General features: G+C 43.3%; 1 protein-coding gene across 1 annotated transcript in view; it reads left to right on the forward strand.

Moving 5' to 3' along the window:
* The window catches only part of CUX1 (cut like homeobox 1), a 242336-nt gene that overhangs the window by 207468 nt on the left and 12169 nt on the right, over positions 1–22699 (forward strand). Inside the window, 4 exon segments of the mRNA XM_063173997.1 lie at positions 478–534; positions 17225–17527; positions 21749–21811; positions 21814–21936. Of these exon segments, the coding sequence (XP_063030067.1) occupies positions 478–534; positions 17225–17527; positions 21749–21811; positions 21814–21936 (546 nt within the window).

Raw genomic sequence — 22699 nt, forward strand, 5'->3', positions numbered from 1 at the left:
GGACGTGCTGGGAATGTTTATGAACGTTTATGTGTAATTGATAAGCAGCAGTTATCAAGTTCCTCGTTAGGGTGATATTATCTAGGCATGAATATGACACACAATCCCAAAAATTTTGGCCAAAGAGCTGGAAAATGTTGTGCGCTGTTTCCTAGGGTTGCACAGGGGATTTGGATTGTTCCAGGGAGAATATCGATTGCTGTCTCAGGAGGTGAGCTGGAAAACTGAGCTTTAAAGGGGGAATGCTGGGTTGCAATGACACTTTTATTGTGGCTGTCTCTTCCCCTAGTACCTATTGACCCCGAAAAGCCAGGCTGGAGCCTGGCCTGGCTGCACCTTTCTGTGCCATGAGTTAACTGAGCAGCAAGCCCTTGCCCAGATCAGCACTTTGCTATTTGTTGAGCCTGCTTACTGTTTAGTTTGTGGTTTGGCATCTCCTTTTATTGTTCCCTGATTTTCCTCTCCTCTCTTATCTAGTCCTTCACTCTGTGACATCATTACAGGATTCCCTACAGCAGGGATGTGCAAGCTCAGGTAATCAGCTGGTTTCAATGATTTGCTCTGAAATAATTCTCTGTGCTTTTGTTGCGTTTGCTTTGATGCTGAGAGGTTTCTCACATTTTGTTGTATCATACAGGAGTCCCTTCAGTTTTTTTTATTAATGCAGTTAATTTCTCCTTCTCTCCTTGTTGCTATGGCAGATGTAGGGAGCACACATATTTAGCTGCATATATTAGGTAAAGAGACTCTGTCTGATCTTAGAGATCATTGGCTCTGTAAGGGGTTTTTTTTGCCATAGTTCAGCTTATCAATGTGACATGTGACAATGGCTGTAAAACAAGCCCTTGGTTTGTAATGTGATCCACATACTGCAGCTGCCTCACTTGCTGGTAGGTTTTTTTCCACTCTCCTTTGCACAAAATCTGCTTTGTTAATCCAAAGGTGGGGAACAGACCACGTTACGTCTGTTTCGAGCTTCGTTAAATATTCCCAGCTGACCTTATTTTTTTCTCCTTTCCATTTTCAAAAAATAAAAATAAATTTAAAAGCAGATGCAGCAAAGCTGAGTGTCAGGGAAGTGAGTGGCTGAAGGCTTTAGAGATGGTCACAGGATAGGAGGGAGGCTGGGACAGGAGAGAACAGCTGTGTTCCTGCTGTTGGATACCAAACTCTACCCACACAGCCTCTTACCAATGAAATGCTTCACTGACGTAAAACACTCCAGAAAAATACCCGTGCCCTGCTCTGTGCTTACAGCCAGTGCCCTGTGCTGGAGAACTGCTGCATTTCAGGGCACAGACAGGGAAGGGTTGTGCTCTTCTTCCACCTTTCTGCTATTCTGAAATGCTCCTTTTTTTCTGCAGCTTGCTGGCTTTACTCTAAATATCCCAGCTAAAGTGGTTTTTTTCTCTCTACTGGGGAAACTATTTAGCATTCTAAAAGATTTTACTAGAAGAAAATTCGTGATGATATTCAGTCCACGTTTTTCTTAAGGAGAACAGTTGAAAATAAATACATAAAAGAAAGGAAAAAAAAAATGCCCCCAGTAAAAACAAGCCGTGAAAACAAAACCAAAATGGGAGAAAATTATTTGCAATCATAGGGCTATTGTTACTTATAGCCAAGCATTTAGGGAACATGGAAATTTCCTGTGATGGTTCATTAAAAACATGCCATTGAGTACTTTTTTTTGTGGCATCAATGCCGTGCAAGAGTGTCACAGTCACAAACGCCTGAGACGGCGTGGAAAATATGAGTAATTAATTGTAGCCATTTTAGGGGGAATTTGAAATCAGAGGAGCTGGGAAATGCTGCATTGTTATTGCTAATCTTCATATTTATGACTAGCTCTAATTATAAAAGATGGAAAGACAAGCCCATAGTATTAAAATCCAGCCACCCTCTGGATTCCCGGGGGGATCGCTGGGAGCTGAAAGTGATTTCCTTCAGGAAGTTCAGTTTTGCTGCTGGGATATTTTGTTCCCTCCCACACTCCCAGTGTCATTTGTCAGTTCCTGCCCTTGAGCTAATATTTTGTGAGGTGACACGTTCCTATCAGCTAATAAAATCATGTTATTGATGATTGTCCTCCTTCATTCCTTAAAGCCGACTTACAAATGAGAAAATGGGCTCGTGCCCTTTTCTACCTCCTCTCGGAGGATTAAAAATAGAATTGTTGTACAAAATGTTCTTTTCTTGGTGCCTTTCTCTGTGTGAAGGAATAAGGGAGGTTGTGACACCAGGCAGAACAAAAGAGCAAAAAACCAAGTTATTTGAATGAGGAAGGGCAGTTTGGTAATTTCCTTTTATTAGCAGCTGTTCTGTAATTAAAAATGCAGCAAACAGTTTGGAAAAGGTAATAATAATTATGCATTTGTGAAAGATCCATCACTCCAGGGCAGGGAGGAAAAAAAAAGAGAGAGAGAAAGCTCCAATTTTCTGGTCTTCTGAGACATTTCCCAGGAAAATCAAGGCAGAGAAGGTTGCATACTTGTAATTTTAAAACAGAAATTAATCAGAACAATTTTGAAACGAGGAAAGGTCTGGAGCCTTTTCCGTGTAATATAATTGGCTGGGAACTTGTTGAATGCATGAAGGGAAAGAAGTGAAATTAAACTAATACACTCAGTGGCTCCTGAGTGCTTTGCCAAGAAGGTCTTCAGTGTACAGAGTGTCAACATGCATAGTAACGACTCAAACTTTCATTAGCTGGGATATTTTCATTACTGTTTGGCTCTATTCTATCAAACTAGCAAGATTTTCTGGATTTCTGGCCCAGTTTGTTACACTTCTACATCATGAAGTTTTGGTTAACACCTCATTCATGAAAATCTCACCTTTTGTCCAGTAATTTTCCATTTTCACGTGTAGACAGATGGGCCCACCAGTGTTTCATATAATGAATGGATAAGCATATATATATTTATATATATATGTTGAGATTGCAAAGGGAAGGCAAGCTTGTTTTTCTTCTTTGGAAGCTGTAATAATGGATTTTATAAAAAACAACCTATACCAAAATGACAGCCAGGTATTTACCTGTATTTTCCCCTGTGAGCTTCCCTCAAGGCTTGGTGATTTTGTGCAAGTTTCAGGGAACATGTTTTACACAAAAATGGTGTCTGTACCCTAGGTGGTCAAAAATAGTATTGCTGTGCCTTTTCTAACATTTTTTCTGTGTGTTTCTTTCCACCTAAATGCTCTAATGCCCTTGGGTAAATCTGCCTTTTTAATGATTTATGTGTCAAAAGCATGGACCAAATCACATGGAAAAAAAAGTTGAATTAGTGTCACCCAACTGCATCAGCATTTTTTCCTGATGAATTTGGCCCTTATTTAGTTGCATTACTGCTGATGGGAGCTGGGTTTGAACAGTTGCCATGTGCCAGGAGAAGGCTCAGATATTTCTCTAAATACTTGTACTGTGCACAGCTTTTATTAGTTGGTTTTATTTTGGGGGTTTGTGCTGCGTGTCTATAGGAGATTGAGACAGAGTTTCCTTTTTGGTGCTCTTGGTTCCGTCCGTGGCTGCTCTCAGGAAAGCTGAATTTTTACATTCACTTTTTTTCTTTATCCTCTGTGAAGGACATATACTCTGTCTATACTACATTAAAGGCTTGCAAATACTCAGTGGGAGGAAGACGTGCCTTTTTGGTGTGTGTTTCTGTAAGGGTCGTCTTATGACCTAATGTGGAAATCTTCATTTGCCGATACAGCTGCGGGTGATCTCAGGGGATTTTGAATTTCCCTTTTGTTTGTCTTCCTTTCTGGGTATCATCCATCATTCCTAACCTCATGCTGCTTAGCAATAGTAACACTCATGGGAGTTGAAGAAAGGATTATAGCAGCATAAAATGGGGAGCTAATTAGAGCTTGTTTCAAAATCAGAATCTAGCTTGAGATAATTGCGTATTATCTGGTGATTCAAAAACCCGAGATCTACTGTATTTAGATCAACTCAAATATGCATAAAAGCTTTCTTTTCAAAATAACAACGGGGAGATTACTTCTTGTCATCCCTTGGGAACACAAATCAGAAAAACCTCAGGATGATTTTGTGTTGTTATGATATTAACAGAGGGATCGGGGTGTGATGGCAGAGCCAGGTATCCATTGTATTTTCATTTATGTAATACAGATTCTTGTAACATTGGCCATACAGAGCTGCTGATTGGGCAGGTAGTTAACTGTGTGCTGGGTGGATATTCCCATTTTCCTGGTACCAGGACAGTTCTGTCACATGGAGAAACAAAGTAGAGAGAGAGCATGTTTCAGCCCAAATTTGGGAACACCATCCTGATGTACTTCTGGGAAGAGCTCAGTAGCCTTGTGGTGGCAAAGGAGAAGCCCTTACCCCTACCTCCCTGTGTTTTATCATCTTTTCTTGCATTGTTCTGGTTTGTTTGGGTGGGCAGAGCTGTGCAATGGTGCTCCAGAGCACAGTTGGGATTAGCACAGGGAGAGCTGAATCCTTCACTGTGACATCACCAAAGTGATTGGTGCAGTGATGCTGACAGACCTTCCCAAATTGGAGCTGGTTTTTCTTGTTGAATCAAAAAAAAAAAAAAGAGAAAGATGGTTTTGCAGTCATTTGCTGGCATTCCAGGTTAATACAAATGTATGACATGAAATGTTTGTGGTTAATGTGACTCAGACAGCAGACTGCAGGAATTCCTTGCAGAGATGTTTTGTGTTTGATGACCAATTACTGAGTCTTGGACTTGGGAAAGTTGTGGCCTTTTGTGCTAGGTGCAAATGTGATTTTAAAGTTCAAAGCTGAACTGCTACATCAGCCAAAGAATTACCTTCATGCTCATCCCTGGAGCACCCTGGCAATCCTGGTGAAGTTTCCTCACTCTTTCTGTGTGGTTTGGGATTGGGCTCAGGAGCAGTTGTCTGTGGCTGTGTTGATTTCGAACCATAGGGTATCAGTTGGCCCCTCATGAGGGCAGCTGTTGTAGTCTGTCTGTAACGTGTGTGATCATCCTCTGTGCCACTTCCCTGACATTTGGACCATGAAAAGCTCCCTGGCAGCCTTTCTGGTATCAATAAAACCAGGAGAATTGCTGTCAAGGCACCTCACTGGGACCTGGGAATGCAGCATGAAGTCAGTCAGTGCCTCAAGTTGATTCTGAGCACAGCATTGGCTCTGATTCCTGGCCATCATCAGCTGGGCATTCCTGCTTCCTGCTGAAACCTGTCCTGCCCAGGCTGCCTCCCACAGCCCTGCTCCTTTTGCAAATAGTCAGTATTGGTGGAGAAATTCCTCTCCTGGTTGTATTCTTCTCTGTCCATGGAACCACCCAGTGGTTAAAATTGCAGAAGATGACTCCATCCTTACTGTGGTCACAGCTTTGCTGTGAAAAGGGCTAAAGGGCTTTTAGAAGGGCTAAAATAAAGCGCAAAATCAGGGAGTGAACACTGTTTTCTAGGCTGTGAGAAGGGTTAAAGGGCTTTTAGAAGGGCTAAAATAAAACACAAAATCAGGGAGTGAATGCTGTTTTCTAGGCCGATACTCCTTGTGACTCAATTACAATGTTCCTGTTAATACAGCAAAGAGGAGACCTGTGCTGGATTCTGAAGGCAAATTTAATTCACTCCTAAGGGCAGTTATGGACTGCATTTGTTTTGGAGAAGTTACCCAGGCAGGTTGCAGCTAGGTTTTATTTCTGTGGTTAATTTGGGAATGTGGGTCCTTGACACTCACTCCCCCTTACTGTGAGATCCCCAAGCAAGTTCAAGTGTGCCTCTGCAGCAGCACAGCAATGCCTTACCCTTAAAGTCTTTCTTTTCAAAGAGCAGAATTAATAAATGAAGATGTTTTTTAAGCTGTCTGAAAAAAAAAAAAAAGAAACTTTCCTGACCATTATAGCCTCAGGCTTCTCAGGTAGTTCACAGAGCAGCAGTTAGCATGAGAGCTGCTAAAAAGGAGATGTAGTTAGGGGGAGAAACCATGGCCATCGAGTAGTCGAGCTCTGTAAATTCCACTGTTGTTAATTTCATTACTTATTACTTCACTTCATTAATTACCAGCATTTTCCTTCCCCTCTGTGTGCGCATTCGGAGACGCGCGGCCTCCCTTGGGGAGGGTCCCTCACCCCCTCCCCGCTGCCAACCTCAAACCACAGAGGGGCTGGGTGGAAAACGAGGAGCTGAGAGATGGGAAAAGCAAATTCCAGCCCAGCTGGAGCAGCACAGACACCCAGAGAGGCCGGGGCTCTGCAGCTCCAGGCAGGGTCAGGAGCCGCGGTGGCGGCCGGGCTCTGTCCCCCCTGGGCTGGCAGCTGCACAAGAGCTTGGAAAGGCACTTCTCCAAAGGGAGCAGATGATTTTCTGGTGGGGATAGAAGACTCTGGCAGCTGGCAGAAGTTCACGTTGGTCTTTTGGCTGCTGGTGGTGAAAGGAGGGGGGCTGCAGGTCCAGCCCCGTGGCCATCGGTGGGGTGGAGATGGCCACGGTACCCTCAGCCCTCCCTGGGCAGCAGCAAATTACCAAATGCTCCTCCACTGCATGAAAATTACCTTGCTTTCAATTCAAAGAACAGATAATGGGCTATTTTCTTCCCAAAATACTGGGAGAAAGGTGTGTGAGCACCAAATGTGCGGGTTGTTATTTCCATCTTCTAATGGGGATGGAAATCCTCCTCACCCAGCAGCTCTGAAACAGGGAAATAAACAGCCTGTTCTGATTATAGAGTTACATATTGCTTGATAGCAAATCATTCCCAAGATGAAAAAAAAAAAGAATATTACCAGAAAATTAATGTCTTCTAAGTTACTTTCCAGCCTGTCCTTTACATTAAGGGTGTGAGAGAAACTTAGGAATTTGTCTCACCTCATTTCATGCATGTAGGGTTGTAGGGTTTTTTAACTTGCCAACAACCTTCCAGAGAAACAGCAAATGAAAAAAACCAGTGATTATTTTAAATCTGATGAGAAATGCAACTTGCATTGAAAACAAAGCAAAGTGGATTTGAGATCAAATTTAAATAAAAGTGAAAAGAGAAAGACAGCCAATTAAAAAGCCAATACAAGGAGAAAATGCAATTAAAATGAGGTAAAAAAGGCCTGATAGTACATGTTCAGTATTTATACTTGTCAAAGTTATTGCTGATGGCAACTTGTCACAGAATCACTGAATGATTTGGGTTGGGAGGGACCTTAAAGCCCATCCAGTCCCATCCCCATGGCAGGGACCCTTTCCCTGTCCCAGGTTGCTCCAATCCCTATCCAACCTGACCTGGAGCATTTCCAGGGATCCAGGGGCAGCCTCAGCTTCTCTGGGCACCCTGTGCCAGGCCCTCAGCACCCTCATAAGGAACAATTCCTCCCCAATATCCCATCCATCCCTGCCCTCTGGCAGTGAGAAGCCATTCCCTGTGTCCTGTCTCTCCATGCCCTTGTCAAAGCATCCCTCTCTGTTTTCTGGCATGAGGTGCTCCCTTCTGAGAGCCATCTCCCCTTTTCTTGCTGCTTTCCAAGGGATCCTGGCATGGCTCCCACCCCAAGGAGGTGTGAGATTGACCACGGTGTAACCACAGCTGTGGTTGATGTTTGTTTCTCTGGTTTGCCCCTCTGGAACTCGGGTCCTAAAAATAGTGCAAGTTTGAACTGGCAGATGTTTCATTTGTCCTTTATGAGAGGACCAAAATTAGCCTCTCATTTGGCACCTAAATAAAGCAACTTAACTGCCTTTATGCGAACTTTGCAATTACTGTCTATTGAAGTTGCAACATTTTGTTGTGTTTGCTGGGGAAGGGCATTATATAAGCAACAGCAGCACCTAAAAACTACCAGACCTTGAGAGAGAGGACAAATATCAACGAGCCCAACTGGGTTTTCTGGGGGAAACTGATTGGGATGATTGGTTGGGGGTTTTGTTACTTTTTTTGATCCAAGACAGGTGTTTTCCCTAATGAAGGTTTCATTAAATAAAAAGAAAAAAAAAAAGGCAAAAGTACCTTGGAAATGCTCTGAGAGCTGTCTATTGTAAAGGTAAAAAACATTAATAAAAGGACAGCAATGGTTTCTGTAATTTTCAGAGAAAAATCTGCACAGAATGCCTGAAGCTGGGTTAGCAGTGGGACTCCCCAGGGGCAACAGAAAGATGTTATAATCAATTACCACATCATAACACTGATGTATGATAATTACTGAGTGTTCCTCCTGAGATAGTGCAGCATTTGGCTGGGATGCAGCTCTTTCATGGTCCACTGCCTGATTAATATGCAAATAATAGGCTGATTGCATGATGAATGCAGAAAATGAGTTCGCTGATAACGTGAGCACCGAAGCGGGAAGATGATAAATTACTTTTACTGACTGTCCTACATTAAGTACCCTTTCTCAACAATTTTATCACAAATTAAGTAAAGCAGTATGGAGAGATTATGAGGATGTGTAAAATAATGTACCTTAATAGCTTTTATAATATTGTTGCGTGCAATGTAAATGTCATTTTGTTTCAGCACTTTCCCCAGCACTCCTCCAAAAAGAAAGGAAAGGAAAGGAAAGGAAAGGAAAGGAAAGGAAAGGAAAGGAAAGGAAAGGAAAGGAAAGGAAAGGAAAGGAAAGGAAAGGAAAGGAAAGGAAAGGAAAGGAAAGGAAAGGAAAGGAAAGGAAAGGAAAGGAAAGGAAAGGAAAGGAAAGGGGAAAGGGGAAAGGGGAAAAAGGGGAAAGGGGAAAGGGGAAAAAGGAAAGGAGGAAAAGGAAAGGAAAGGAAGAAAAAAAGAAGGAGGGAGGGCAGTCATCAGCCTGGGATCCATCCCATGTGGACATTGCCTGTGGCAAGGGAATGTCCACATTGTTTAGTGGGGGAGATCTCTCTAAATGCAGTGCACAGAGCACATATGCATCCTGCTGCAGCCTCTGCTCCAGAGCACACACGAGGTTCAAATCTCAGAGGAGGGTGTGGAAATACCTTCACACTCAGGCTCCTGACGCAGGAGGACAACAAGCAGTCATAAAATTGGTGCCACATTCAAGCAAGTTGGTTTAACACATCAAATCACAAGGTCAGCAAGTCAGCAAAGGCACCATAAAATGCAGCAGAATCTCCTTGTTTTCCCTCTGGCTCTCCCTCTGTTTTCCAAAAGGTATTGTGCACACGTTTGTCTTGATTATACTAAAAATATAACACTGTGGGGTTGTGGCATCTTGATTGATTGCTTCCATGACATATTTGTTTTAGCGTTCAGAAAATCCTTAATAAAGCGTCTGCACACAAGCTGCTTTAATAATAAGGTTATTGAAAATATTTTCTAGCAGTTATTTCTAAATATTGATTTCTAGCTAAGTTACAGAAAAACAGAAAAATCTGAATATTAAGTAAAAGTTGGCAGAGTAGAGCAATGTCTTTTAAAGCAGCCATGATTCTGCCTTTAATCACCTAATTTAAAATAAAGTGTATTTTTAGAAAGGGTTTTTTATTGGTTAAGGGTCATCTGTAAAACCAAAAAATCATAATTCACTTTTCAATGCCAGGATCCCACTTTTTGCTCAGGAATCACAGAGTCATGGGATAATTTGGGGCTGTTGGCCTGACCTGGGCATTGCTGTGATGTTTTCAACTGTGTGTCCAAATCTAGCTAAAAAATTCTTAAGTTTCCCCTTTTTTTTTCCCCCTGTGTTTTATTGTAAAGTAATGCTTAGGGTTACAGAGGCCTCATCTTCCCCCCAGGCTATTGCAAAAAATGTCCTTTAATTCTTCTTCTCTGAGGGTTTTCTCCAGGGGTGTTGCTGTGTCAGGGCTTGGTGTGTCTGCTCCGAAGTCAGATCTCAGGATAAATTCCACTGGAAGTGACTGACTCCAGTTGTATCTTCCTGCACAGAATTCCAGACATCCTTCAGAGCAATCTGTGCTCCCCACTCCTCCTGACTCAGTAGAAGTCTGATGGTTCCACTTTATGTAGCATTAAAATAGGTCTTGGTGTAGCTTTGGGCACAACACTGGGGTTTCTAAAACTCAGAGGCGTTTGTGGCTGCAGGTTTGTTGAAGGGAGAATTGGTTGCCCAACTTCTCCAAGTTTTAAACATCCAGCTGTAAATCTCTCCTCATGAGTCCATCGCCAGCTCCCATCTTATGTGCTCTTTTCTCAACTTCATCTGGTTTCTCCAGCTCCTTCTGCTTCCTAGAGATTAAAACACATTTTACTAGTAGAGGCACAAAGCTAAAACAATGATTGAAAATACAACTTAAACTGCAGCAATCCTTCAGCAATACTCAAAAGCAGGTTTTTTCAAGTAATTCTGACATCTACCCTGATTATTCAGTTTCAGGGTGCTCCTGACACTTAACATATATGCAGAGTGGGAACCTTTATTTTTGTATGGCCCCAGTAATGGCAGAGTTAACCGAGGCTGGTTCCTCCCCTTTCCGTGCAGACATACATCTGCACACTCTCCTAAAGGGGTTTTTCCTTTGATCCCTCCCCCAATCCACATAAAATTTCCCTCTGAGCCAAGACCCAAAATAACATTTTCCCCAAAGTTACAACATTTGTGAAGCAAGCAAACAAACAAATTCTCCACAGTCAGAGTGGTGGCAACTCCAGTGAGTGCTCACAACTCTAACTGCACCAACCTACATGCTTGACATCATGGGAGATGCAAACTGCTTCGTGCACTCCCTACACAGAACTGGGGGAGTTTATAACTGTAGGGAGGATCACATTTTCATGAGCCACATCAATTTGCAAATTGTGACTAGGCAAGGTTCACTCACTCAGAGTAAATCCACCAAAAGCACTACCTGGGAGAAGGCGCTTTCACGGGTATTTTCTTTAATTAGTCAGAAGAGGGATGTGTAGCAGGGCTCTCCCACAAGTGCTGCTCAGCTTTATTGCCTACTTCAGGCTTGTGCTGCACCCACTGTTAGTGAGGAGAGTTGCTGTTATGGTGCTTTAAAAGATTTATTTTTAGATTGCTAATTTCTTCTCATCCCTGGAAGTGTCCAAGGCCAGTCAGACAGGGCTTGGAGCAACCTGGGATAGTGGAAGGTGTCCCTGCCCATGGTAGGGGTGGAACTGGGTGAGATTTAAGGTCACTCCCAACCCAAATAATTGTGTGATTCTCTGATAAGACCCTGCAAGGGCAGACACAGCTAAAGGTAAAATCAAATAGAAGGTTGGAGGGAAGAAATCTCCCCCTGAAATTCTCACACCCTGGGAAGCTGAGTACCAGGGTTGTCCTGGGGATGTTGCTCAGCTGTGTGTGAGCAGGCCCTGATTCTCAGGGCAGCATTCACCAGCTTTTGGTCTACAAATTGGATAGAAGGGGCAGCCTCATCATCAGGAAACAGAAACTAATCCAGTCCCAGTGTGAGACACTTTGATCTCAGGCAACCTGCCAGGCCTGTTGTTGTCCATTAACTCATCTGCACGAGGAGGTAAATGCAGCCCTGAAGTAGCAAATGCTCTTTTAAGAGGTTGCTGAGAAATCTCCTGTCCACATTTGTCTGCTTTCGTCCTGCCCACTGATGTGCTGGTTTGGGGGCGGGCAGAGCCCGGGATGCCCCCAGCTCCCATGGGATGTGCCCATTCCCCCAACTCCTCAGGAGCCAACTGGGGCTGGGCTGGCACAACCCTGAGCTTTGGACAGTGGGAAAAGTGGTGCATCAAAGCAAGCAGCAGTGAAATCATGTTTGGGTTCTCGTTGGAATGTCACAGAGTACCCTGTCATTTTGTTTTAGCAACTTGTCCTTCCAAATGCGCAGTTCGCCTTATGGCATGCCAGCAGTAAAAATGTCACTTACAATAATTACTTTTTGGTGAAAATGCTTGCTGACTTCCTACCTTCAAGCTGTTTTTTACACAGTGGGGAGATAATAAGAAATGACTTTATCCTGACTGCTCAAATGAACACTAAATGGAATTTAGGTTATTATTACTGCAGATAGAGGACTGCGTATTGAAATTTAAATAGTGGATCAGATAAACTACAGAGATTTGTCTCTGAAAATTATAGTGGATCCATTTTTTCAATCCACTTCCCTCTGAAACTTAAGGCAGCTGTTGTCTGCCTGCTGTCTTTGGAATATAATATTTTTCATAATCCTTTTAAAGGGCCCTGAATACCTTCTCTGTTTTGCATGGTCTTCCTCAACTTCCCCATGTTCTGTACCTCGTTCCCCGTGAGTCCTTTTGCAGTTTATTGGCTGAGCCTGTGTTAGCAGCAAAGGTTGGACAGGTTACTGTCCCTGCAGCTCCAGGAGGACAGAGTGTCTCTGTGGATGGACAGATGTGCTGGGAGGACAGACTGAGAGTGGGCTTGTGCTTTGTGCTCACAGATTCAGATGCTCTAGTTCACATCTCTGGATTTGTTTGCTGTCAGAGGTGAGGCAGGTTCTGAGCAAAAGCAGCAAACCTGCAGCTCTCAAAGTGAACAGGGGAAGTTGCAGTGGAGGAATCTGTGTGTGCTGGCAGATGTGATGCCTCTGGGACTGGTGAAACCTTATCTGTGTCTCAACACTGCTCTGTCACTGATGCCTCCTTGGAGGGGATACAGCAGCGCTGGTGTCACGTCCTGTAGATGTCTCAGATCTTCTGGGGAGCTTGGAGCAGGTGGCACCTGCAGGTCTGTGCATCTGAGATGTCCTGAGCTTCAGAAGGAGCCTCCAGCTGGGGGGTGCTGCGGATCTGAGCTGTGCTTCACCTGTTGGATGTGTGCTGTGGGCTTGGGAGGAGTTCCTGAACATCACAGGAATGGTGCCCCTTGAGCAGTGCCCTGCAGTTCCAAATGCCCCTGACTCCTGCAGGTGCTCAGGAGAGGAGCCTGCACAGCCTGGGGTTGCTCACACCCTGAGACTGTGCTGGGGGAGGTTTTCAGCTGATGTGCAGGGTATCAGTAGGATAATCAACATGAGGTCCCAGGCTGCAGTACTGGGGACCTCACCCCAACATGGGTTGGGAGGTCTTGGAGAAGAATAAGAAAATCTGGGAGAAGAGTAAGAAGATGTGGAGTTCAGAAAAACCACCTGTGATCAATGAACTGAGACAAGACCTCTGATTTCAGACTTGCTCACATTTTCCAAAACACTTTCATGGCAGATGCTGTGGGGAAGGTGCAGGGGATGGATGGGACCAGAGCAGCACTAGGATTCATCCATTGTGCCAAGGAATGCAAGACCACAAAAGGTTTTCTGTGTTTGTGTAATTAAGGCAGGGTTGTAAAATACTCAGACCTATTTGCTGAATTGTTTGCAAAGTTAGTTTAGTTTCTTACCAGATAGCTGCTAAGGGGTGGGCAGGGAAAGGGCAGGCTGTGATGATGGTTTGGGGTTTTGTTGCAGTTAGATTGCCATTCAAGTAGCAATTTTATATATATTTTTATAGAAATATTTTTAATATATATATATAGAGAGAGAGAAAATGGTGTTTTAAAAGAAAACAGGAGAGATTTATGTAATGTTTGCTTTGTTTCCACTCATTTATACATCTTCCTTTTAGACTGTGCATCCCTCTCTGGTATAGTGGGAAAAAACAGAAGGGAGGAATTTCCTGATTTAAGAATAAGTCCCGTGTGCTCTTCCAGGAGTGCCATGTCCCCCAGCAGGGCTATCTGTGCTGGCAGACTGAATCAGGTGTATTTGTCTTTCTGGAGAGGCATTTGCCTCTCTGAGCTCTGTTATCAGCTCTGAAATAGCCAGTTTTGCTGTTTGGTTATCTTCATGTCCTGACCATGAATGGGGCCCAATTCCACTCGCCAAACATTTCAGCTTGCTGCCCCATTTCTGCAGACATCACTTGATTTGCATTTTTGATTATTATTTTCCATGCTGCAGATATGAATATGCTCCTTAAAATCACTTGGAAGGGCTTAACTTCCCTGTACCCCAGACAGTATTTTCAATTAATAATGTAAAAAGTGCTGGTGGAACCTTTACCCTTTCATGGCTTAGTTTTACTTACATCTTCAAAAGTTTGGGTGATTTAAGTGCATTTCTGCTGTCTTTGCATCTTTAGTGGCATTTGTCAACACCAGCCTGTGATTGTGCAGAAGTTCCATGGGGTTTTTTTATCATTTAAAATGTCATGTTAAGCTGTGTCTTCATCACATGCAGGTTCTGATGGTCACCATCTTCCCACAAAGTCATTTTTGGGGACACCCTGTTTCCCCCAGCCTCTCTAAAGCTCAGGGCACCACTGATGTCTTTGGCTACTGAAACTTAAAAATTTCCCAGGTTCTGCAATGACCTTGTCGCTGGTGATGCTCTTGATCTCTCCAGCTCTTCCATCGCTTCATTTTTGAAGCTTTGGAGCTTTTACTTCACATCTTATATTGGATGCAGGCTGTTAGAAAACAAACCCTTTTGGTATAGCAAAGTTTACCTGGAATTTATTGAAATAATTTCATCAATAAATGGTAGCCATGGAGTTTTCAGGTTGTTCTGTCATACAGTTTTATATGGACAAAATGGTCCTTTCCTCCTTAAACACAAATGTGAAAACATCCAGTGAATATTACTTTTAAGAAACTGGATTGCTTTTAAGTTAGTGTTATTCTTCAGAGCAGTCTGGGGTTAAAAAAGCAGAGCAAGTTTTAAAGAAATAAGCTTTCAGTGTATTGTTTTCATTGGAAATGTTCAATTGCTGCTTTGGAAATCTTAATGTATATTTTTCAGATATCCTGAATTTGTGTCTTTGTCTTGTGAGGAACTTGAGAGAAATGAATACAGACAAATTATTTCATAAACCATGTGAAATGGCTGTGGATTGACAGTTAAATCTGGAATAGTGAATACAGTCAATTTTCCCCTTTGTTCTGTCAGCAGTCACTTGTACTCTAAATGTCTATTTAATTTTTTAAGTAGATTAACGGGAAATGTTTGCATTATTTGATTATTGAATTTACTGTCCCAAATAATGGATCTTTTCCTCAAATATTTATGTGATCTTGAAAATGTTTTTCCAGAAGGGAAAAATGCTAAAAATGAATAGGGAACATATTTTGAGTTATTTGTAGTACATGTACATAATGCCTCGCCTGAAATCACTGTACACTTGCCTTTTGGTGGGGAAAAAAAGCAGTTTGTCATCTGTACTGCCTTCCAAAATTAGATTCAGATAATCCCACCTTTTGGAGTAAATGAGCAGCAGATTGGTCTTAAAAATGAAATTCAAGTAAGCTCTTGGTGAGTGATATAAAAAATAAATAAGCTAATATGTGAGCAACAGAGAGCATCTCAGTGATAGATGATAACACAGATTATCTTTGTTGTGTTCATAATTAGGCTGGGCAGGGAAAGGAGAAGGGAGAAGGAGGCATTAGGAAATGCTTTTGTTTAGTCCTGTGTGGTTGGGTTTGGTTTGGTTTTTGGGTTTTTTTTTATTATTTTGTCCTTTTTTCCCCCTCTGTGTGTGTGTGGCTCACCGTGCACAGATGAGGAATTGTATAGGAAATTTGCAGCTGCTCCAGTTATTCAGTAAGATTTGTATAAGCTGGCACAAGGGACAAAATTAGAGGGAAGTTGAACGAGTGCTGTGCAGTTTATTAGCTAGGCAGCCATAATTTTGACCTTGCTGTGGGTTAAAGGACACAGACCTGAGAAGAAATCTGTTTATCATGTGGGGAATTCATGCCATCCCTGACAGTGTACAGTGAACAAGATGGATGATCTGCCAAATTGGTCCCTCGCATGGGTGAATCAGGGCAAATTTACAGTACAATTCCTCTGCTGCTCCTGATACAGAAATAACATTTCCCAGGGTTTCTCTTCAGTTGTATGATGACCCAGGGTGAGCAGAGAGAGGAAATAGGATTTGTAGGATCCCCTTTACCTTAAAGATTTACATGCACCTCACTTGCTGTCTTCCTCTTTTGCATCTCACATAAAGCACTAAGAAAGAAGTCAGATTTTTAGGTTTGAGAGAGCAACTTCAAGTGAATGTGTCAGGGGGAAGAGAGAGAGCAACTTGGTGAATGCAGCATGGGGAAGCTCCCAGGACCCTGAACAGCAAACAGCATTGTCCTCTGCACTCTGCTCTGTTCGGGCCTGACTTTTCCTTCAGCATTTGGGATGTGTTTCCATGCTGCACAGGCTGCATGCTCTGGAATGATCTGACAATATTCTGGATAACAAATTCAAAAACCAGGGAGGTGATGGGACCTGAGAATCTTGTGTGGTGGCACCACAGGGCTCAGAAAACTCTGGGCTCTGGGTTCCTCCTTGAGCAGCTGAGAGCTCTGTCAGCCTCCTGCAGGCAGCTGGAGCCAAAGCCAGGGATGTGTGAGCATGGAATCCATGCCAGGGATGTGTGAGCATGGAATCCATGCCATAAACCCTGGGTGGGAAGCAGCAAGGAGGAGGAATCAGCCCCACAGAAATGGGAAAAGCTGTGGATGGAGAAATCACCCGTGCTCCTTTTATCTCCTGAATGGTTCTTGTAAACCACAGTGCCTCTGTGTGTTGCTTTAAAAAAGGTTCAGCCTGTACCCTCAGATGTCTGGAATCTCTGAATAAGCTCAGTCAGTACATTCTGTGAGAGATAAATTTATTGGGGGGGAAAACAACATTTTGTACAGAACCTATTGTTGTTGGCAAATTAACAGATTGGGAAAGCTTTTCTTTAAACCAAGTGTCACAATAACAGATTTGGGTGTCTCCTGATCCACTCAATATCTTTATGTTGGATTCTGAAATACTTTAATTAATAGAGCATAATTAGAAACTGTATTTTAATCTTGTTATTTCTGGACAAAGAGAATTGCAGAAATGTGATGTGTGTGATAAGAAACAAAATGAAATCAATAACACTCTCAAGATAGAGAGTTGTATCAGTTGTAGAAAATCCCTCATTGACAGAACAAAATAGTGGCTGAGTGAGTTTCTTACAAGTCACAGAAGGAAGTTTAAACCAGTCTAGAATGGAAGCTTTAAAACCATCCTTATATAAAAATGTTGTGACAAGCAAAACTGAGATTTCCTGACCAAGGAAATTGCGTGCAAACTTACAGACTATTGCACTTCAGTTTTTCCTGATTTTTATTTGTATTTGTACATCTTGTCTTTAGAAGAAATCAGACACGACTCAAGATAAAATTAGAAAATAATTCTTCTTTTTAAAAAGAGGCTTTTTAGTACCCAAGTCATAGCAAATAGCATTTTGCATACTTAGGCATTTCTTTAAGTAGGTAGAATATAAATGAGGAGGAAAGTTAAATATCCTGCAATCAAAACATTACAATTATGCTAAAGTGGGGACTTTTTTCTCTTTTTTTACTTACAGAAAGTACTCCAAAGACTTCTGCCAGTTGCAGTCCTGCTCCTGAATCTCCCATGAGTTCCAGTGAATCAGTGAAAAGCCTGACTGAGCTGGTACAGCAGCCCTGCCCTGCCATAGAGACGAGTAAGGATGGCAAATCCCAGGAATCCAGTGAGCCACCTGCATCTGAGTCCCAATCCACGACCCCTCTGCCACTCTCAGGCCACTCTGCACTCAGCATCCAAGAACTGGTGGCCATGTCCCCTGAGCTGGACACCTATGGCATCACCAAGAGGGTCAAGGAAGTGCTCACGGACAACAATCTTGGTAAATCTCTTTATTCTCATTTCTGGTCCAAAATTATGTGAAAGTGTTCGTGTTTTTATTGTTAGCTACACTAGATGTGTATGAGAATGCCTGGCTTTGACTCTGGACTAAGCTTTATTTTGCTAAAACAATACCTAATCTTTTTAAACTGGTGGAAAACTCTTTTCAGATTGTCACACTCTGCTTCAAATCCCATCACACCCTTGTTGTTCCTGGCTCAGCAGGCAGGTTCTGCTCCCACCTCCCAAAGCACAGTCCAGCAGGCTGTCAGCACCCCCAGAACCCCAGAGCCAGGGAGATCTCCCCTTGGGAAAGGCTTTTTCCCCACACTTGCAAATTCCAGACCTATTTTGGGTGAAGTAGAGCAGGGTTGGAGAGGAAGGTGCACCACAAGCAGGAGCACAGTGTCCCTGCAGAGCTGGGAGGGAAAATCCACACTCAGCTGAGGTTTAGATGAGCCTGAGATAAGTGTTCAGGGCCACTCAGTTCTTCTGCTTAGAGATGTGCAAAGCTCAGGCTGCTTTTGCCTGCAGATGGGTTTTTGGCTGTTGCCTTTATTGCCATGACTGTTTGGAATAGTCACAGGGAATAACCTGATGTTAGTATGGGAAATCCTCATTAATTCTGTCACTGTGCCTCTAAATCTCTGATTCTTCATGTCTTTAACCTTTGTTTCCCTCCAAAGGCTTTGGGGAATGTTTGTGGGATGCTTTGAGGGCTCTGGCAGGAGGGCAGTAAGGCTGTCCCAGTGTTACCTGCTCCTGGGTCTGAGCAAGGGATCATCCCACCTGCATCAGGTGTTCAGGGGAATGGCTGCTGCTCCCCAGAAGTTTCTCTTCCTTCACTAGAAATAACACCTAAAGTTTAGATTTAGACTGATGGTGTTACTTATGTGAGCAGAATTTTATCCATATCATCTGAATGTGATGACTGTGAAAGTAAAAACTCCTCTATTTTAGTATGTGAGGAAGCCTCTTTTCATCTAGACACAGAATAATGTGTTATTTCCATAAAACATTTTTAAGGGGGAAAAATACTGGGATGGAGGAGGTCCCAGGTTCTTATTTAACATCATTTGGGGGGGAAAAAAAGGAAATGGCCCTGATCACTGACAGACCCGGAGTGAGATTGTGTTCCACCCAGCCCAGCAGAATTCCTTGCCTATGGAATGCTGGGGCAGATGTGGTTGCTTGTTCAGTGGAGATAAGGTAGAGATAAAGCCCCAAATCATGGTAAGGGTTTGCAGATCCAAGCCCCTGGTTTTTGAGCAAAAAAAGCTGTTGAGTGCTGTACCTACTCTGGTGTTCCAGAGAGGTTTGAAAAAAAAAAAAAAAAATAAAGTATTTTTGTTTACATTTGCTTTGATGCCATTTTTACTTAGTCTTTTTTATTTCCCATGATTTTTTGTTTTCCTACAGTGTGGCTGACAAGCCTAAAAAGCAGCAGAAGAGCCAGGAAATGTGCCCCAAACTCTGCATTAGGTGTGGAACCAGTTTCAATGTCTCCTTTTGTGCCCTCAGTGTGCTGGTGCTCCAGGTTTTCTGGTGCACAGGTTTCTCTGCTTTAGGCCACTGGGCCTTGTGAACCTGTCACAGGCAGCTGGTGTGGCTGAGGTGTCCCAGTGTCACCAGCCAGTAAAGGCCACAGTTGTTCAGAACAATTCACACTGAGCTGGGTGGGTCTGTCCTCCCCTCAGCAGTCAGGGGAATGGCTCCAAAGGGAAGCAGAGTAGGTTCAGATGGGATGTTAGGATATGGAATTCTTCCCTGTGAGGGTGGGGAGGTCCCAGCACAGGGTGCCCAGAGCAGCTGCCCCATCCCTGGAAGTGCCCAAGGCCAGGTTGGACAGGGCTTGGAGCAGCCTGGGCCAGTGGAAGGTGTTCCTTTCACTAGGAGCTGGGTGATCTTAAAGGTCCTTACCAACTCAAACCATTCTCTGAAGGTTCTGTGCCTTCAGCACACTGTTCACTGCTGATGTTCTGAGCCCCAAAAGTCAGAATATCCTCAGGGGTTCCCTGCTGGGCTGCAGGAGCTCACAGAGGGAAGCAGATGCGCTCAGCTGTTTGAGGATAGGGCATATGGGGCATTTTGTAGGAAGGGTCAAGACTTTCCATGAAAGATCCATTAGGATCTACATCAGTGGGAATGGACATGAAAGCTGGGGAGGAGTTTTAGGAAAACTGTGCTTAAAAATATTGCTGTTATTGCTGGTGCTGTGCTGAATATGGAGCATGTTACACCTGCTCCCTCCCAGGGAGGATTTCTGACACCTTCCCCCTTAGCTTGGGAGTCTTTCAGGTGTTTTCTCCTGTCCTGCCATATCCTGACATGAAATAAACAACACAAACATCTTTAGCTTTGTTCTTAACACCTAGAGAACACGATGTTACCTCCTTCCACATTTGCATTTTTAACTTTTAGGCTGCAGTTTAAAGGTTCATTTCCTTCAGCAGCACTGCCAGCACTGCTCATTCCCAACCCTTTTGCAAATCCGTGCCCATATTTCTGTTCATGTGGCAACACAATAGCAGATTTTTTAAGTGGCTGTGTTATCTTGTTAGTAGCTGGCAGGTTTACAGGGAAATGGATGAGGCCTTGCTGATGTTTTTAAATACAAACAGGGAGCAGGTTACCCCAGCAAGACATGTGATAAAAAACATAAAGATAAAATTGATAAAATTTCCCCTGAATTACCTCTTTTGTCTGATTTTCCTGATATTGAGGGTAGTGGAAAATCACTTATTACTCAGGAACTTGAGTGAATTCTGAATGTAGGAGCTGTTTTCTGGGCTAGTTTTGGAGCTTATTAGCAGAGTGTCATGTTAAGCCCTGTTCTCCTTTCCCCTCTCTGCCTCTCATTATCTCAGCTGCTTCCTCTGAAAGCTTTGCAGACCCACCTGCCCCACACACCTGAGTGGGATGTTCTGCCCTTCTGACTGATCCCATATTCCCTCCTCTCCCCATACAGGCAAAAAAACCTACCAGGGCAAAAATCTTGAGATGTTTTTAAAGAGAAAGAGGGGGGGGATATTGGAGTTGAGTGCAGGGGATGGGTCTGTAGAGCAGATATTTGCCATGAGCTGTCTGTGTCAGGATCAGGGAAAGCTGTGAAGAGCTGGTGGTGCTTTTGGAGGTGTGGGCTTGTCCTGCAGAGCTGTGGGGTCAGAATCCCCACTCACCCCATTGTCCCTTAGGGATCTGTTGGTTACCACTGGCTGCAAGTGCTGGGGTGTGGAGGGAGAATATTCTGTTGTGGGTTAGTGAGGAAACTCAAAAGCTGCAGATCCCTGAGCCCCAAATTTGGGGGTTATGGAAAGATCTTTGGGTTACCTTGAAATGCCATGGCAGCAGCACTTGTATCTTAAATCCTGGTGACTCAGATGACTCCAGGCTCTCCTGCAGCAGAAGTTGGTATCAAGGCAGTGCAGCTGAGGAAGAATATTGAACTGAAGGGGGTTAGAAAAACAGCTCTGTGGTTGGGTTTGAGCTGCACAGGCATTTTCCCCAGTCCTTGATAAGTTAGGCTTTTCCCATATAAAATCATTGTCAGCAATGCACATATGAACACTGTACATTGTCAAGCATTTGCAGATTTTACCCTGCCAGATGACAGCATTTTGTAAGAGAGCTAAAATTAACTATTCTTAATTAGAAATACTGTAGAGATTGTAAAACAAAAATTGTATTGCAAATTCTGATTATCTCTAGTGGTTAAGGCACAGTTAGATCCCCACAGATAGCACAGCACACAAATTCCATACGTGTTTCTGTGAGGACATTTATATGGCTGCTGCTGAAGGGGGAGGTTGCATTGCTCTTGGTTCACTGATTGCTGGAAATGCTTGGATTGCCCTGTTGGAACAAAGCTGTGGCACTGCCCTCCTGCATAAGAGCTGAGTAGCCTCACTGCTCTCACGAGCTGCCTGCTTAGCTGGAAGTTCAGTTTATTTTTCCTCTCCTAATTTTTTTTTTTGCACACTGTTTCACTGTAAAGTCCTGCTCCCCAAACATGTCGAGCTCCTCCCTTTATCCCAGGCAGATCCTGAGGATTAAACTAAAGCTCAATATTTACCCTTCTAGTGGGGGGCAGAGCATTTATTCTCCTAAATGTTTCTTCTGGGTTTTTGAAGCAGTTCTGAAGTAAGAATAATTGAGGAATGATCTCGCGTTCTTTGCCACGTCTCGGCTGAGCACATTCATGCTCTTCTCAATTTCCCACCAGGTCAGCGTTTGTTTGGGGAGACAATCCTGGGGCTGACCCAAGGCTCTGTCTCAGACCTGCTGGCTCGCCCAAGCCCTGGCACAAGCTGAGTCTGAAGGGAAGGGAGCCCTTTGTCCGCATGCAGCTGTGGCTCAACGATCCCAACAACGTGGAGAAGCTGATGGATATGAAGCGCATGGAGAAAAAAGGTAAAAGAGCAAAGTGCTGACTCACACCTTCCCCTCTTCAGCCTGGCTTTAGAACCCTCCAGAAATAGTGGAGAGGCAGCATTGATCCACTGGTATGAGGCTTGTGCAAAAGCACTTCACCACAGATTTTTTTGGAGCTTTTATTTGATGCTTGCTCAAGCAGATACGTCTCAAAATAAAAGGAAAACAAACACACAACTGTGACCATGTTCACAGGGGTCTGAGGATGAGGGAAGAGATGAGGATCTGACTCCATGTTTCAGAAGGCTTGATTTATTATTTTATGGTATATATTAGATTAAAACTATACTAAAAGAATAGAAAAAAAGATTTCATCAGAAATCTAAGCTAAGAATAGAATAAGAAAGAATGATAACAAAGGCTTGTGGCTCGTACTCTCTGTCTGAGCCAGCTTACTGTGATTAGCCGTTAATTAGAAACAACCAACATGAGTTAATCAAAATTCTACCTGTTGCATTCCACAGCAGCAGATAACCATTGTTTACATTTTGTTCTTGAAGCCTCTCAGCTTCTCAGGAGGTAAAATCTTAAGGAAAAGATTTTTCATAAAAGATGTCTGTGACACACAACAAAAAGCCAACCCCAAACCCTAAATACTCACCAGCTGCTGGGGAATCATTGCTGCTTTCTCCTATAGATTAATTACTGAGGCCCTGGTGTATCACTGATAACTTGCCTTACCAAATGAGAAATGTGGGTTTGGGTTATTAGTTAATAGTGCTGCAGCTGGTCACAGATGTTG

The sequence above is a fragment of the Melospiza melodia genome, chromosome 21, assembly GCF_035770615.1.
Source record: "Melospiza melodia melodia isolate bMelMel2 chromosome 21, bMelMel2.pri, whole genome shotgun sequence".
Lineage (NCBI taxonomy): Eukaryota > Metazoa > Chordata > Aves > Passeriformes > Passerellidae > Melospiza > Melospiza melodia.